This window comes from Festucalex cinctus, chromosome 10, assembly GCF_051991245.1.
Source record: "Festucalex cinctus isolate MCC-2025b chromosome 10, RoL_Fcin_1.0, whole genome shotgun sequence".
Classification (NCBI taxonomy): Eukaryota; Metazoa; Chordata; class Actinopteri; order Syngnathiformes; family Syngnathidae; genus Festucalex; species Festucalex cinctus.
In genome coordinates, this window is record NC_135420.1 from 24,286,914 (window position 1) to 24,302,644 (window position 15,731).

At 28.2% G+C, this 15,731-nt stretch overlaps 1 protein-coding gene across 11 annotated transcripts in view; it reads left to right on the forward strand.

Annotated features, from left to right (window-relative positions):
* The window catches only part of tp63 (tumor protein p63), a 93,210-nt gene that overhangs the window by 51,510 nt on the left and 25,969 nt on the right, over positions 1-15,731 (forward strand). For 7 of the 11 annotated variants that reach the window (XM_077534251.1, XM_077534249.1, XM_077534255.1 and 4 more), the window contains 3 exons: positions 74-210; positions 584-666; positions 757-881. In XM_077534251.1, the coding sequence (XP_077390377.1) occupies positions 74-210; positions 584-666; positions 757-881 (345 nt within the window). Of the gene's footprint in view, positions 1-73; positions 211-583; positions 667-756; positions 882-2,208; positions 2,646-15,731 lie in introns of those variants that run through there. The other 4 variants (XM_077534250.1, XM_077534260.1, XM_077534258.1 and 1 more) reach the window with 2 other exon arrangements.

Sequence of the window (15,731 nt, forward strand, 5' to 3'; positions counted from 1 at the left end):
TACAAGATTGACAACTCCCAACCTCCACGTGTGCTGTTGATGATGATGATGATGATGATGATGTGTGTCTTAGTGGTCAAGTTCTGGGCCGCCGCTGTTTCGAGGCTCGCATCTGCGCCTGTCCGGGTCGCGACCGCAAGGCGGACGAGGACAGCATCCGCAAGCAACACATCACGGACGCCACAAAGAGCAGTGACGGTACGAAGCGCCGTAAGTAGAGCTTGGGGGGGCTTGGTGACGGGCTTGACGGCTTTTTTTTTTTTTTTTTTTTTTTACATTTTGTCCCGTTCCGTTTTAATACCCTAAGCTTGCAAAGGGGTTTTGAAGGTGACCCAGCAGGCAATTCAAAGCTGTCATCTGGTTTTGGAAGTGGACTTTGTTCCCACATTCTGGGTCGGTTTTTGGTTTATACGGAACAATGATATTGTTAAGAAATTGTCGTGATTTTTCGCTTGGGGTGACGGCCTATGCAAATGTTATGACCTCCCTTCCGCCTTCCTTGTTTCCCGCTCTGCCATAGTAGATCCGTAAACGTCACCGCCTCTCGCGCTTACCCGCCTTTCTCCTCTTTCGACTTTTCCAGCCTTCCGTCAGGCGTCTCACGGCATCCAAATGTCGGCCATCAAGAAGAGAAGATCCACGGACGAGGAGGTGTTTTGCTTGCCTGTGAGTACCTCTTCTTCCTCACCATCTGTTTTGACGACCTCCATTTTGTTTTCGCCGCATCGCTACCACTTGACCGGCTTTCTCTTTCAGATAAAAGGACGCGAAATCTACGAGATTCTGGTGAAGATCAAAGAGTCTCTGGAGCTGATGCAGTTTTTGCCGCAGCACACGATCGAGTCGTACCGGCAGCAGCAGCAGAACCTCTTGCAGAAACAGTGAGTACAAGTACTTGTGCAACAGCTGATAGAAGAAGGAGAACGATCAAATAACGAGTAATTTTTTTACATAGAGATATAAAGTGCAGCAACTTACAGGTTTCTACAAGCTGTCGTTTGTAGGATTTTTTTTGTTTGTTTGTGCGTGTTGCAAGCCAAAAATTTGAGATCCAGGAAAGCTTCAAAATCAAATACACCACCACTAGATGGCGGAACAGAATGGAAAAACATACACCAGCACTGAAAGTCCAGTATTGCATCATTTAGGCAGCCAGTAAATTAAATCACAAACTCGAGTGAATTCATCTCAAAAGTTGAGATACACCAAGAATAACATTTTATTCTTCTAAGATTTTTTTTTTCAACAATCACATTTTTATGACTAAAATATCTTTCTATATTCTGTGAGAGAGAAAAAATTTCACCATCAAATCATTGTACAATGTTTTTGAGAGCTTTTTTTGCCTCTCAATTTTTTCTGTTAAAGCTTATTTCCACCTAAATAAATAAATAAATTAATTAATTAATTATTATTAATAATAATAATAATAATAATAAAATAATCGAATAAAAGGTTCTCAAAAAGTTCTTAAACAAAATTTACATTTCTGCGAAAAAAAGTAATATTTTTCTGACAAAAATACTTTTCAGAAGAAAAAAAATCTAATTTTCTGATATTACATACGTTAAAGCAAACAAAAATTATATATATATATATATATATATATATATATATATATATATATAATTTGTTTTATTATTATTATTGTTATTTTTTAGAAAATTGCATTTTTCGACTAAAAGCATGTTTCACCCAAAAATCAGTTAATCCATTTCAAGGTTTTATTATTAGCTACCGGTACATACTAATTAGCAATATCCTCTGCTAACCATGTTCTTTAATATTCATTTCCATAAAGTACCGATGTTAAACAGTGATGAACGTTGTCCGTCGGAGTGAACAAATCGCCACTTGTTGATTTATTTGCAGCTTATCAATTACAATTAGGCTACAATTAGGCATTCTGCAAGGTCATGTTGAAGTTGAAATATCTGTAATTAGTGGGGGGGTTAATGTGACACATTTTTTTATTTTTATTTTTTTTTTATCTTAAAACTATAAATGAACCAAAAACAAAACAAAACTATGAATGGCAATCTGTCAGTTTCCAGTCTTACTTCCCTTAACTTTCTTTGACTCTGCTTGTGTTCGCATGATGCCCTCTTGTGGCCAACTATGGCAGTGCAGCTTTACTTCCTCAAGTCTTTGGCTTTTGACAACCAGTTGACATGATGGTTCTTGTGTGTGTGTGGTTCCTTGTTGCAGTGTGATCAAAACGCGTCTCGGCAGTCAGCTGCTGGATCCCGCCGGGGACGCCAGGTGGCGCTGCACATCCTCCTGAACCTTCCTCATTCCTCCTCCTCCTCCTCCTCCTCTTTTCACTCCTTTTTTTTCCAGACTTCTCTGTCTACTCTTCGGTAGGACTCTTTAGATGAGTTTGCATGTGTTTCGTGTGTATGTGTTGCTTTATTGCCAGAGCTGGACTCATTCGTGTTATAGTGTGGGTGGCGGACTTGGGGCTGAGGGGTCTTAATATTGTTCCGATGTTATTATTACTATTTGTTATGACAAAATGCTGGTCATGTTTTGTAAAGTCACTGCAGGACAGTTTGGGGAAACAAGCAAATGCTTTTTCTTCTGTTTGAAACAGATTATCTTTCCTTGTGGCTAATGCGAATAAAATTTCTTTTTTGTTTGGGTAATTATGTTGTTGCTGTTTTTTTTTTTTTTTTTTTTTTTTGTTTTCTACACAAGACATGATTTTCAATTAAAATATGAAATGCAGGGTTTCAAGGATCTTAAATAATATATGGTCGTTTAAAAAAAAAAAAAAAAAAAAAAAGCCTTACTATACATGGCCGTTTTAAAAATAAATAAAACGCCTTACTATACATGGTCGTTTTTTTTGTTTGTTTTGTTTTTAAACACCTTACTATACATGGTCTTTTATTTTTTTTAGTTTTTTTATTTTGTATTTTTTTACTATACATGGTCAGTTTAAAAAATACATAAACGCCTTACAATACATGGTTGTCTTTTGTGTTTGTTTTGTTTTTAAACGCCTTGTTTTTTTTTTAAATAATATATATGGTCGTTTAAAAAAAAAAAAAAAACGCCTTACTATACATGGTTGTTGTTTTTTTGTGTGTTTGTTTTGTTTTTAAACGCCTTACTATACATGTTTTTTTTTTTTTGTTTTTTTTTTTTATAAAACGCCTTATTATACATGGTCGTTTAAAAAAAAAAAAAAAAAAAAAAAAAGCCTTACTATACATGGTCACCTTAGAAAATAAACAAAACGCCTTACTATACAAGGTTTTTTTTGGGGTTTTTTTTTTTTAAATAAAACGCCTTATTATACATGGTCGTTTAAAAAAAAAAAAAAAAAAAAAGGCTTACTATACATGGTCACTTTGAAAAATACATAAACAAAACGCCTTACTATACATGGTCGTCTTTTATGTTGGTTTTGTTTTTAAACGTCTTGTTTTTTTTTTTTTAAATATATATGGTCGTTTAAAAAAAAAACAAAATAAAATGCCTTACTATACATGGTCTTTTTTTTTTTCTTGTTTGTTTTGTTTTTAAATGCCTTACTATACATTTTTTTTTTTTTTTTGTTTTGTTTTGTTTTTTTTTTATATAAAAACGCCTTGCTATACATGGTCGTTTAAAAAAAAAAAAGCCTTACTATACATGGTCACCTTAGAAAATAAACAAAACGCCTTACTATACAAGGTTGTTTTTTTTGTTTGTTTTTTAAATAAAACGCCTTATTATACATGGTCGTTTAAAAAAAAAAAAAAAAAAAAAGGCTTACTATACATGGTCACTTTGAAAAATACATAAACAAAACGCCTTACTATACATGGTCGTCTTTTATGTTGGTTTTGTTTTTAAACGTCTTGTTTTTTTTTTTTTTAAATATATATGGTCGTTTAAAAAAAAAACAAAATAAAATGCCTTACTATACATGGTCTTTTTTTTTTTCTTGTTTGTTTTGTTTTTAAATGCCTTACTATACATTTTTTGTTTTTTTTTTTTGTTTTGTTTTGTTTTGTTTTTTTATATAAAAACGCCTTACTATACATGGTCGTTTAAAAAAAAAAAAGCCTTACTATACATGGTCACCTTAGAAAATAAACAAAACGCCTTACTATACAAGGTTGTTTTTTTTGTTTTTTTTTAAATAAAACGCCTTATTATACATGGTCGTTTAAAAAAAAAAAAAAAAAAAAAAGGCTTACTATACATGGTCACTTTGAAAAATACATAAACAAAACGCCTTACTATACATGGTCGTCTTTTAGGTTGGTTTTGTTTTTAAACGTCTTGTTTTTTGTTTTTTTTTATATATATGGTCGTTTAAAAAAAAAACAAAATAAAATGCCTTACTATACATGGTCTTTTTTTTTTCTTGTTTGTTTTGTTTTTAAATGCCTTACTATACATGTTGTTTTTTTTTGTTTGTTTTTTGTTTTGTTTTTTTATAAAAACGCCTTACTATACATGGTCGTTTAAAAAAAAAAAAAAAAAAAAAAAGGCTTACTATACATGGTCACTTTGAAAAATACATAAACAAAACGCCTTACTATACATGGTCGTCTTTTATGTTTGTTTTGTTTTTAAACGTCTTGTTTTTTTGTTTTTTTTAAATATATATGGTCGTTTAAAAAAAAAAACAAAAAAAATGCCTTACTATACATGGTCGTTTTAAAAATAAATAAAATGCCTTACTATACATGGTCTTTTTTTTTTTCTTGTGTTTGTTTTGTTTTTAAATGCCTTACTATACATGTTTTTTTGTTGGTTTTTTTTTATAAAAAAGCCTTACTATACATGGTCACTTTAAAAAATACATAAATAAACAAAACGCCTTACTATACATGGTCGTCTTTTGTGTTTGTTTTGTTTTTAAACGTCTTGTTTTTTTGTTTTTTTTAAATATATATGGTCGTTTAAAAAAAATAAATAAATAAAATGCCTTACTATACATGGTCTTTTTTTTTTTCTTGTTTGTTTTGTTTTTAAATGCCTTACTATACATGTTTTTTTTTTTATAAAAACGCCTTACTATACATGGTCGTTTAAAAAAAAAAAAAGCCTTACTATACATGGTCACTTTAAAAAATACATAAATAAACAAAAGGCCTTACTATACATGGTCGTCTTTTGTGTTTGTTTTGTTTTTAAACGTCTTGTTTTTTTGTTTTTTTTTAAATATATATGGTCATAAAAAAAACAAAAAAAAAATGCCTTACTATACATGGTCATTTTTTGTGTGTTTTGTTTTTAAATGCCTTACTATACATGGTTGTTGTTTTTTTTTTTTTTTTGTTTTTTTTTTTTTTTAATAAAACGCCTTACTATACATGGTCGTTTAAAAAAAAAAAAAAAGCCTTACAATACATGGTCACTTTAAAAAATACATAAACAAACGACTTACTATACATGGTCGTCTTTTGTGTTTGGTTTGTTTGTAAACGCCTTGTTTTTAAAAAAAAAATACTATATATGGTCTTTAAAAAAAAAAAAATGTCTTACTATATACATGGTCATTTTTTGTGTGTTTTGTTTTTAAATGCCTTACGATACATGGTTGTTTTTTTTGTTTTTTTTGTTTTTTTTGTTTTTTTAAATAAAACGCCTTACTATATATGGTCGTTTAAAAAAAAAAAAAAAAAAAAAAGCCTTACGATACATGGTCGTTTAAAAAAAAAAAAAAAAAAGCCTTACTATACATGGTCGTTTAAAAAAAAAAGCCTTACGATACATGGTCGTTTATTAAAAAAAAAAAAAAAAAAAAAAAAAAAAAAAAAAAAAAGCCTTACTATACATGGTCGTTTTAAAAAAAAAAAAAGCCTTACTATACATGGTCTTTTTTTTCTTCTTGTGTTTGTTTTGTTTTTAAATGCCTTACTATATATGCTTTTTTTTTTTTTTTTTTTATAAAAACGCCTTATTATACATGGTCGTTTAAAAAAAAAAAAAAAAAGCCTTACTATACATGGGCATTTTTTTTGTGTTTTGTTTTTAAATGCCTTACTATACATGGTTGTTTTTTGTTTTTTGTTTTTGTTTTTAAATAAAACGTCTTACTATATATGGTCGTTTAAAAAAAAAAAAAAAAAGTCTTACTATACATGGTCGTTCAAAAAAAAAGAAAAAAAAAAGAAAGCCTCACTATACATGGTCGTCTTAAAAAAAAAATTAAAAAAAATAAAGCCTTACTATACATGGTCGTTTCAAAAAAAAAAAAAAAAGCCTTACTATACGTGGTCGTTTAAAAAAAAAAGCCTTACTATACGTGGTCGTTTTAAAAAAAAGCCTTACTATACGTGGTCGTTTAAAAAAAAAAAAGCCTTACTATACGTGGTCGTTTAAAAAAAAAAAAAAAAAAAAAAAAAAAAAAAAAAAAAAAAAAAACCTTACTATACATGGTCACCTTAGAAAATAAACAAAACGCCTTACTATACATGGTCCTCTTTTGTGTTTGTTTTGTTTTTAAACGCCTTACTAAACTACATGGTTGTTTGGGGGGAAAAAAAGCCTTACTATACATGGTCGTTTAAAAAAAAAAAAAAAGCCTTACTATACATGGTCGTTTTTTATTTTGTTTTTAAAGGCCATGTTTATTTTTTTTGTTTTTTTAAATAATAAAACGCCTTACTATATATGGTCGTTTTTCTTTTTAAAAATAAACAAAACGCCTTACTATACTAACATGGTTGTTTGGGGAAAAACGAAACAAAACCCTACTTTAAACGGTCGTTTAAAAAAAAAAAAAAACAAAAAAACAACAACCTTACTTTATATGGTCTTTTTAGTTGTTTTTTTAAACGGCTTACTTTTCATGGTCATTAAAAAAAAAATGCCTTTGTAAATGGTGTTCCAGCTGGTTCAGAGCGGCAACAAAGAGGGAGACGAGACCAGGTAAAGTGCACGAATGGCAACGTTTATTTAAAAAAACAAAACAAAACAAAAAAAGTTAAAAATTTACAAAAGACATCAGAACTAAGGATAATGTATAAAAATGTGCAAATGAAAGATGACGTCCTGAGCCCACGAGGCAGACAGCAGCGGCTTCCTGCTGACAGGTTGTTTATTTATTTATTTCTCCATTCACTCACACAAACACGCACACAAACAAACATGGTCTCCCAGGTGGGGAATCAAACCCACGCCACCTACACCAAAGGCCACTTTCGCCACCCAGAGCCCACTGATGACAGGTTGTAGCCTCGGGAGTGCGCAGAGGACCGAGAGCGAACAGCACCATACACAGGCTTTTATCCGGGCGGCACGGCTGGCAGGTTGATTGCAGATCACATCACCTGTGTATAGGAGGACACAGAGGAACGACCGCCAAAACAGACTAATTCCAACCCCTAAGACGCAGGACCATAACAATGGCTGTTTTAAAACACACATACACAAAAACGGCTTACTATACATGGTCATCTTAAAAAAAAAAAAAGCCTTACTATACATGGTCGTTTAAAAAAAAAAAAAAAAAAAAAAGCCTTACTATACATGGTCGTCTTAAAAAAAATAAATAAAAAAGCCTTACTATACATGGTCGTTTAAAAAAAAAAAGCCTTACTATACGTGGTCATTTAAAAAAAAAAAAAAAATGCCTTACTATACATGGTCGTTTAAAAAAAAAAAAAAAAAAAAGCCTTACTATACGTGGTCGTTTAAAATCAAAGCCTTATTATACATGGTCGTTTAAAAAAAACAAAACAAAAAGCCTTACTATACATGGGCATTTTTTTTGTGTTTTGTTTTTAAATGCCTTACTATACATGGTTGTTTTTTGTTTTTGTTTTTTTGGGTTTTTTTTAAATAAAACGTCTTACTATATATGGTCGTTTAAAAAAAAAAAAAAAAAAGTCTTACTATACATGGTCGTTTAAAAAAAAAAAAAAAAAAAAGTCTCACTATACATGGTCGTCTTAAAAAAAAAATAAAGCCTTACTATACATGGTCGTTTCAAAAAAAAAAAAAAAAAGCCTTACTATACATGGTCGTTTTAAAAAAAAAAAGCCTTACTATACGTGGTCGTTTTAAAAAAAAGCCTTACTATACGTGGTCGTTTTTAAAAAAAGCCTTACTATACGTGGTCGTTTAAAAAAAAAAAAAAAAAAAAAAAAAAAAAAAAAAAGCCTTACTATACATGGTCACCTTAGAAAATAAACAAAACGCCTTACTATACATGGTCCTCTTTTGTGTTTGTTTTGTTTTTAAACGCCTTACTAAACTACATGGTTGTTTGGGGGGAAAAAAAGCCTTACTATACATGGTCGTTTTTTGTTTTGTTTTTAAACGCCATGTTTATTTTTTTTGTTTTTTTAAATAATAAAACGCCTTACTATATATGGTCGTTTTTCTTTTTAAAAATAAACAAAACGCCTTACTATACTAACATGGTTGTTTGGGGAAAAACAAAACAAAACCCTACTTTAAACGGTCATTAAAAAAAAAAAAAAAAAAAAAAAGCCTTACTATACATGGTCGTCTTAAAAAAAAATAATAATAATAAAAAAAAATAAAAAAATAAGCCTTGCTATACATGGTCGTTTTTTAAAAAAAAAAGCCTTACTATACGTGGTCATTTAAAAAAAAATAAAAAATGCCTTACTATACATGGTCGTTTAAAAAAAAAAAAAAAAAAAAAGCCTTACTATACGTGGTCATTTAATAAAAAAAAAAAATGCCTTACTATACATGGTCGTTTAAAAAAAAAAAAAAAAAAAAGCCTTACTATACGTGGTCGTTTAAAATCAAAGCCTTACTATACATGGTCTTTTTTTTCTTCTTGTGTTTGTTTTGTTTTTAAATGCCTTACTATACATGCTTTTTTTTTTTTTTTTTTTTATAAAAACGCCTTATTATACATGGTCGTTTAAAAAAAAAAAAAAAAAAAGCCTTACTATACATGGGCATTTTTTTTGTGTTTTGTTTTTAAATGCCTTACTATACATGGTTGTTTTTTGTTATTGTTTTTTTGGGTTTTTTTTAAATAAAACGTCTTACTATATATGGTCGTTTAAAAAAAAAAAAAAAAGTCTTACTATACATGGTCGTTTAAAAAAAAAAAAAAAAAAAAGAAAGCCTCACTATACATGGTCGTCTTAAAAAAAAAATAAAGCCTTACTATACATGGTCGTTTCAAAAAAAAAAAAAAAAAGCCTTACTATACATGGTCGTTTTAAAAAAAAAGCCTTACTATACGTGGTCGTTTTAAAAAAAAGCCTTACTATACGTGGTCGTTTTAAAAAAAAGCCTTACTATACGTGGTCGTTTCAAAAAAAAAAAAAAAAAAAAAGAAAGCCTCACTATACATGGTCGTCTTAAAAAAAAAATTAAAAAAAATAAAGCCTTACTATACATGGTCGTTTCAAAAAAAAAAAAAAAAAAGCCTTACTATACGTGGTCGTTTAAAAAAAAAGCCTTACTATACGTGGTCGTTTAAAAAAAAAGCCTTACTATACGTGGTCGTTTAAAAAAAAAAAAAAAAAAAAAAAAAAAAAAAAAAAAAAGCCTTACTATACATGGTCACCTTAGAAAATAAACAAAACGCCTTACTATACATGGTCCTCTTTTGTGTTTGTTTTGTTTTTAAACGCCTTACTAAACTACATGGTTGTTTGGGGGGAATAAAAGCCTTACTATACATGGTCGTTTTTTGTTTTGTTTTTAAACGCCATGTTTATTTTTTTTGTTTTTTTAAATAATAAAACGCCTTACTATATATGGTCGTTTTTCTTTTTAAAAATAAACAAAACGCCTTACTATACTAACATGGTTGTTTGGGGAAAAACAAAACAAAACCCTACTTTAAACGGTCGTTAAAAAAAAAAAAAAAAAAAAAAAAAAAAAAAAAAAAAAAACAGCCTTACTATACATGGTCGTCTTAAAAAAAAATAATAATAATAAAAAAAAATAAAAAAATAAGCCTTGCTATACATGGTCGTTTTTAAAAAAAAAAAGCCTTACTATACGTGGTCATTTAAAAAAAAAAAAAAAATGCCTTACTATACATGGTCGTTTAAAAAAAAAAAAAAAAAAGCCTTACTATACATGGTCGTCTTTAAAAAAAAAAAAAAAAAAAAAAAAAAAAAAAAAAAAAAAAGCCTTACTATACATGGTCGTTAAAAAAAAACAAAAAACCTTACTATACATGGTCACCTTAGAAAATAAACAAAACGCCTTACTATACATGGTCGTCTTTTATGTTGGTTTTGTTTTTAAACGTCTTGTTTTTTTTTTTTTTAAATATATATGGTCGTTTAAAAAAAAAACAAAATAAAATGCCTTACTATACATGGTCTTTTTTTTTTTCTTGTTTGTTTTGTTTTTAAATGCCTTACTATACATGTTTTTTTTTTTGTTTTTTTTTTTTTTGTTTTTTTTTTTTTTTTATATAAAAACGCCTTACTATACATGGTCGTTTAAAAAAAAAAAGCCTTACTATACATGGTCACCTTAGAAAATAAACAAAACGCCTTACTATACAAGGTTGTTTTTTTTTTTTTTTTTAAATAAAACGCCTTATTATACATGGTCGTTTAAAAAAAAAAAAAAAAAAAAAGCTTACTATACATGGTCACTTTGAAAAATACATAAACAAAACGCCTTACTATACATGGTCGTCTTTTATGTTGGTTTTGTTTTTAAACGTCTTGTTTTTTGTTTTTTTTTATATATATGGTCGTTTAAAAAAAAAACAAAATAAAATGCCTTACTATACATGGTCTTTTTTTTTTTCTTGTTTGTTTTGTTTTTAAATGCCTTACTATACATGTTGTTTTTTTTTGTTTGTTTTTTGTTTTGTTTTTTTATAAAAACGCCTTACTATACATGGTCGTTTAAAAAAAAAAAAAAAAAAAAAGGCTTACTATACATGGTCACTTTGAAAAATACATAAACAAAACGCCTTACTATACATGGTCGTCTTTTATGTTGGTTTTGTTTTTAAACGTCTTGTTTTTTGTTTTTTTTTATATATATGGTCGTTTAAAAAAAAAACAAAATAAAATGCCTTACTATACATGGTCTTTTTTTTTTTCTTGTTTGTTTTGTTTTTAAATGCCTTACTATACATTTTTTTTTTTTTTTTTTTTTTTTATATAAAAACGCCTTACTATACATGGTCGTTTAAAAAAAAAAAGCCTTACTATACATGGTCACCTTAGAAAATAAACAAAACGCCTTACTATACAAGGTTGTTTTTTTTGTTTTTTTTTTAAATAAAACGCCTTATTATACATGGTCGTTTAAAAAAAAAAAAAAAAAAAAGGCTTACTATACATGGTCACTTTGAAAAATACATAAACAAAACGCCTTACTATACATGGTCGTCTTTTATGTTGGTTTTGTTTTTAAACGTCTTGTTTGTTTTTTTTTTAAATATATATGGTCGTTTAAAAAAAATAAAAAATAAAATGCCTTACTATACATGGTCTTTTTTTTTTTCTTGTTTGTTTTGTTTTTAAATGCCTTACTATACATTTTTTTTTTTTGTTTGTTTTGTTTTGTTTTTTTTTTTTATATAAAAACGCCTTACTATACATGGTCGTTTAAAAAAAAAAAAGCCTTACTATACATGGTCACCTTAGAAAATAAACAAAACGCCTTACTATACAAGGTTTTTTTTTTTGTTTTTTTTTAAATAAAACGCCTTATTATACATGGTCGTTTAAAAAAAAAAAAAAAGGCTTACTATACATGGTCACTTTGAAAAATACATGAACAAAACGCCTTACTATACATGGTCGTCTTTTAGGTTGGTTTTGTTTTTAAACGTCTTGTTTTTTGTTTTTTTTTATATATATGGTCGTTTAAAAAAAAAACAAAATAAAATGCCTTACTATACATGGTCTTTTTTTTTTTCTTGTTTGTTTTGTTTTTAAATGCCTTACTATACATGTTGTTTTTTTTTGTTTGTTTTTTGTTTTGTTTTTTTATAAAAACGCCTTACTATACATGGTCGTTTAAAAAAAAAAAAAAAAAAAAAAAAGGCTTACTATACATGGTCACTTTGAAAAATACATAAACAAAACGCCTTACTATACATGGTCGTCTTTTATGTTTGTTTTGTTTTTAAACGTCTTGTTTTTTTTTTTTTTTAAATATATATGGTCGTTTAAAAAAAAAACAAAAAAAATGCCTTACTATACATGGTCGTTTTAAAAATAAATAAAATGCCTTACTATACATGGTCTTTTTTTTTTTCTTGTGTTTGTTTTGTTTTTAAATGCCTTACTATACATGTTTTTTTGTTTTTTGTTTTTTATAAAAACGCCTTACTATACATGGTCGTTTAAAAAAAAAAAAAGCCTTACTATACATGGTCACTTTAAAAAATACATAAATAAACAAAACGCCTTACTATACATGGTCGTCTTTTGTGTTTGTTTTGTTTTTAAACGTCTTGTTTTTTTTTTTTTTTAAATATATATGGTCATAAAAAAAACAAAAAAAAAATGCCTTACTATACATGGTCATTTTTTGTGTGTTTTGTTTTTAAATGCCTTACTATACATGGTTGTTGTTTTGTTTTTTTTTTTTTTTTTTTTTTTAATAAAACGCCTTACGTGGTCCTTATGGTCGTTTAAAAAAAAAAAAAAAAAAAGCCTTACAATACATGGTCACTTTAAAAAATACATAAACAAACGACTTACTATACATGGTCGTCTTTTGTGTTTGGTTTGTTTGTAAACGCCTTGTTTTTAAAAAAAAAATACTATATATGGTCTTTAAAAAAAAAAAAATGTCTTACTATATACATGGTCATTTTTTTGTGTGTTTTGTTTTTAAATGCCTTACGATACATGGTTGTTTTTTTTGTTTTTTTAAATAAAACGCCTTACTATATATGGTCGTTTAAAAAAAAAAAAAAAAAAAAAAAGCCTTACGATACATGGTCGTTTCAAAAAAAAAAAAAAAAGCCTTACTATACATGGTCGTTTAAAAAAAAAAAGCCTTACGATACATGGTCGTTTAAAAAAAAAAAAAAAAAAAAAAAAAAAAAGCCTTACTATACATGGTCGTCTTAAAAAAAAAAAAAGCCTTACTATACATGGTCGTTTTAAAAAAAAAAAAAAGCCTTACTATACATGGTCTTTTTTTTCTTCTTGTGTTTGTTTTGTTTTTAAATGCCTTACTATATATGCTTTTTTTTTTTTTTTTTATAAAAACGCCTTATTATACATGGTCGTTTAAAAAAAAAAAAAAAAAAGCCTTACTATACATGGGCATTTTTTTTGTGTTTTGTTTTTAAATGCCTTACTATACATGGTTGTTTTTTGTTTTTGTTTTTTGTTTTTTTTTTTAAATAAAACGTCTTACTATATATGGTCGTTTAAAAAAAAAAAAAAAAAGTCTTACTATACATGGTCGTTCAAAAAAAAAAAAAAAAAAAAGAAAGCCTCACTATACATGGTCGTCTTAAAAAAAAAATTAAAAAAAATAAAGCCTTACTATACATGGTCGTTTCAAAAAAAAAAAAAAAAAAGCCTTACTATACGTGGTCGTTTAAAAAAAAAGCCTTACTATACGTGGTCGTTTAAAAAAAAAGCCTTACTATACGTGGTCGTTTAAAAAAAAAAAAAAAAAAAAAAGCCTTACTATACATGGTCGTCTTAAAAAAAATAAATAAAAAAGCCTTACTATACATGGTCCTCTTTTGTGTTTGTTTTGTTTTTAAACGCCTTACTAAACTACATGGTTGTTTGGGGGGAAAAAAAGCCTTACTATACATGGTCGTTTAAAAAAAAAAAAAAAGCCTTACTATACATGGTCGTTTTTTGTTTTGTTTTTAAAGGCCATGTTTATTTTTTTTGTTTTTTTAAATAATAAAACGCCTTACTATATATGGTCGTTTTTCTTTTTAAAAATAAACAAAACGCCTTACTATACTAACATGGTTGTTTGGGGAAAAACGAAACAAAACCCTACTTTAAACGGTCGTTTAAAAAAAAAAACAAAAAAAAAAACAACCTTACTTTATATGGTCTTTTTAGTTGTTTTTTTAAACGGCTTACTTTTCATGGTCATTAAAAAAAAAATGCCTTTGTAAATGGTGTTCCAGCTGGTTCAGAGCGGCAACAAAGAGGGAGACGAGACCAGGTAAAGTGCACGAATGGCAACGTTTATTTAAAAAAACAAAACAAAACAAAAAAAGTTAAAAATTTACAAAAGACATCAGAACTAAGGATAATGTATAAAAATGTGCAAATGAAAGATGACGTCCTGAGCCCACGAGGCAGACAGCAGCGGCTTCCTGCTGACAGGTTGTTTATTTATTTATTTCTCCATTCACTCACACAAACACGCACACAAACAAACATGGTCTCCCAGGTGGGGAATCAAACCCACGCCACCTACACCAAAGGCCACTTTCGCCACCCAGAGCCCACTGATGACAGGTTGTAGCCTCGGGAGTGCGCAGAGGACCGAGAGCGAACAGCACCATACACAGGCTTTTATCCGGGCGGCACGGCTGGCAGGTTGATTGCAGATCACATCACCTGTGTATAGGAGGACACAGAGGAACGACCGCCAAAACAGACTAATTCCAACCCCTAAGACGCAGGACCATAACAATGGCTGTTTTAAAACACACATACACAAAAACGGCTTACTATACATGGTCATCTTAAAAAAAAAAAAAGCCTTACTATACATGGTCGTTTAAAAAAAAAAAAAAAAAAAAAAGCCTTACTATACATGGTCGTCTTAAAAAAAATAAATAAAAAAGCCTTACTATACATGGTCGTTTAAAAAAAAAAAGCCTTACTATACGTGGTCATTTAAAAAAAAAAAAAATGCCTTACTATACATGGTCGTTTAAAAAAAAAAAAAAAAAAAAGCCTTACTATACGTGGTCGTTTAAAATCAAAGCCTTATTATACATGGTCGTTTAAAAAAAAAAAAAAAAAAAGCCTTACTATACATGGGCATTTTTTTTGTGTTTTGTTTTTAAATGCCTTACTATACATGGTTGTTTTTTGTTTTTGTTTTTTTGGGTTTTTTTTAAATAAAACGTCTTACTATATATGGTCGTTTAAAAAAAAAAAAAAAAAGTCTTACTATACATGGTCGTTTCAAAAAAAAAAAAAAAAGCCTTACTATACATGGTCGTTTTAAAAAAAAGCCTTACTATACGTGGTCGTTTTAAAAAAAAGCCTTACTATACGTGGTCGTTTTTAAAAAAAGCCTTACTATACGTGGTCGTTTAAAAAAAAAAAAAAAAAAAAAAAAAAAAAAAAAAAAAGCCTTACTATACATGGTCACCTTAGAAAATAAACAAAACGCCTTACTATACATGGTCCTCTTTTGTGTTTGTTTTGTTTTTAAACGCCTTACTAAACTACATGGTTGTTTGGGGGGAAAAAAAGCCTTACTATACATGGTCGTTTTTTGTTTTGTTTTTAAACGCCATGTTTATTTTTTTTGTTTTTTTAAATAAAACGCCTTACTATATATGGTCGTTTTTCTTTTTAAAAATAAACAAAACGCCTTACTATACTAACATGGTTGTTTGGGGAAAAACAAAACAAAACCCTACTTTAAACGGTCGTTAAAAAAAAAAAAAAAAAAAAAAGCCTTACTATACATGGTCGTCTTAAAAAAAAATAATAATAATAAAAAAAAATAAAAAAATAAGCCTTGCTATACATGGTCGTTTTTAAAAAAAAAAAGCCTTACTATACGTGGTCATTTAAAAAAAAATAAAAAATGCCTTACTATACATGGTCGTTTAAAAAAAAAAAAAAAAAAAA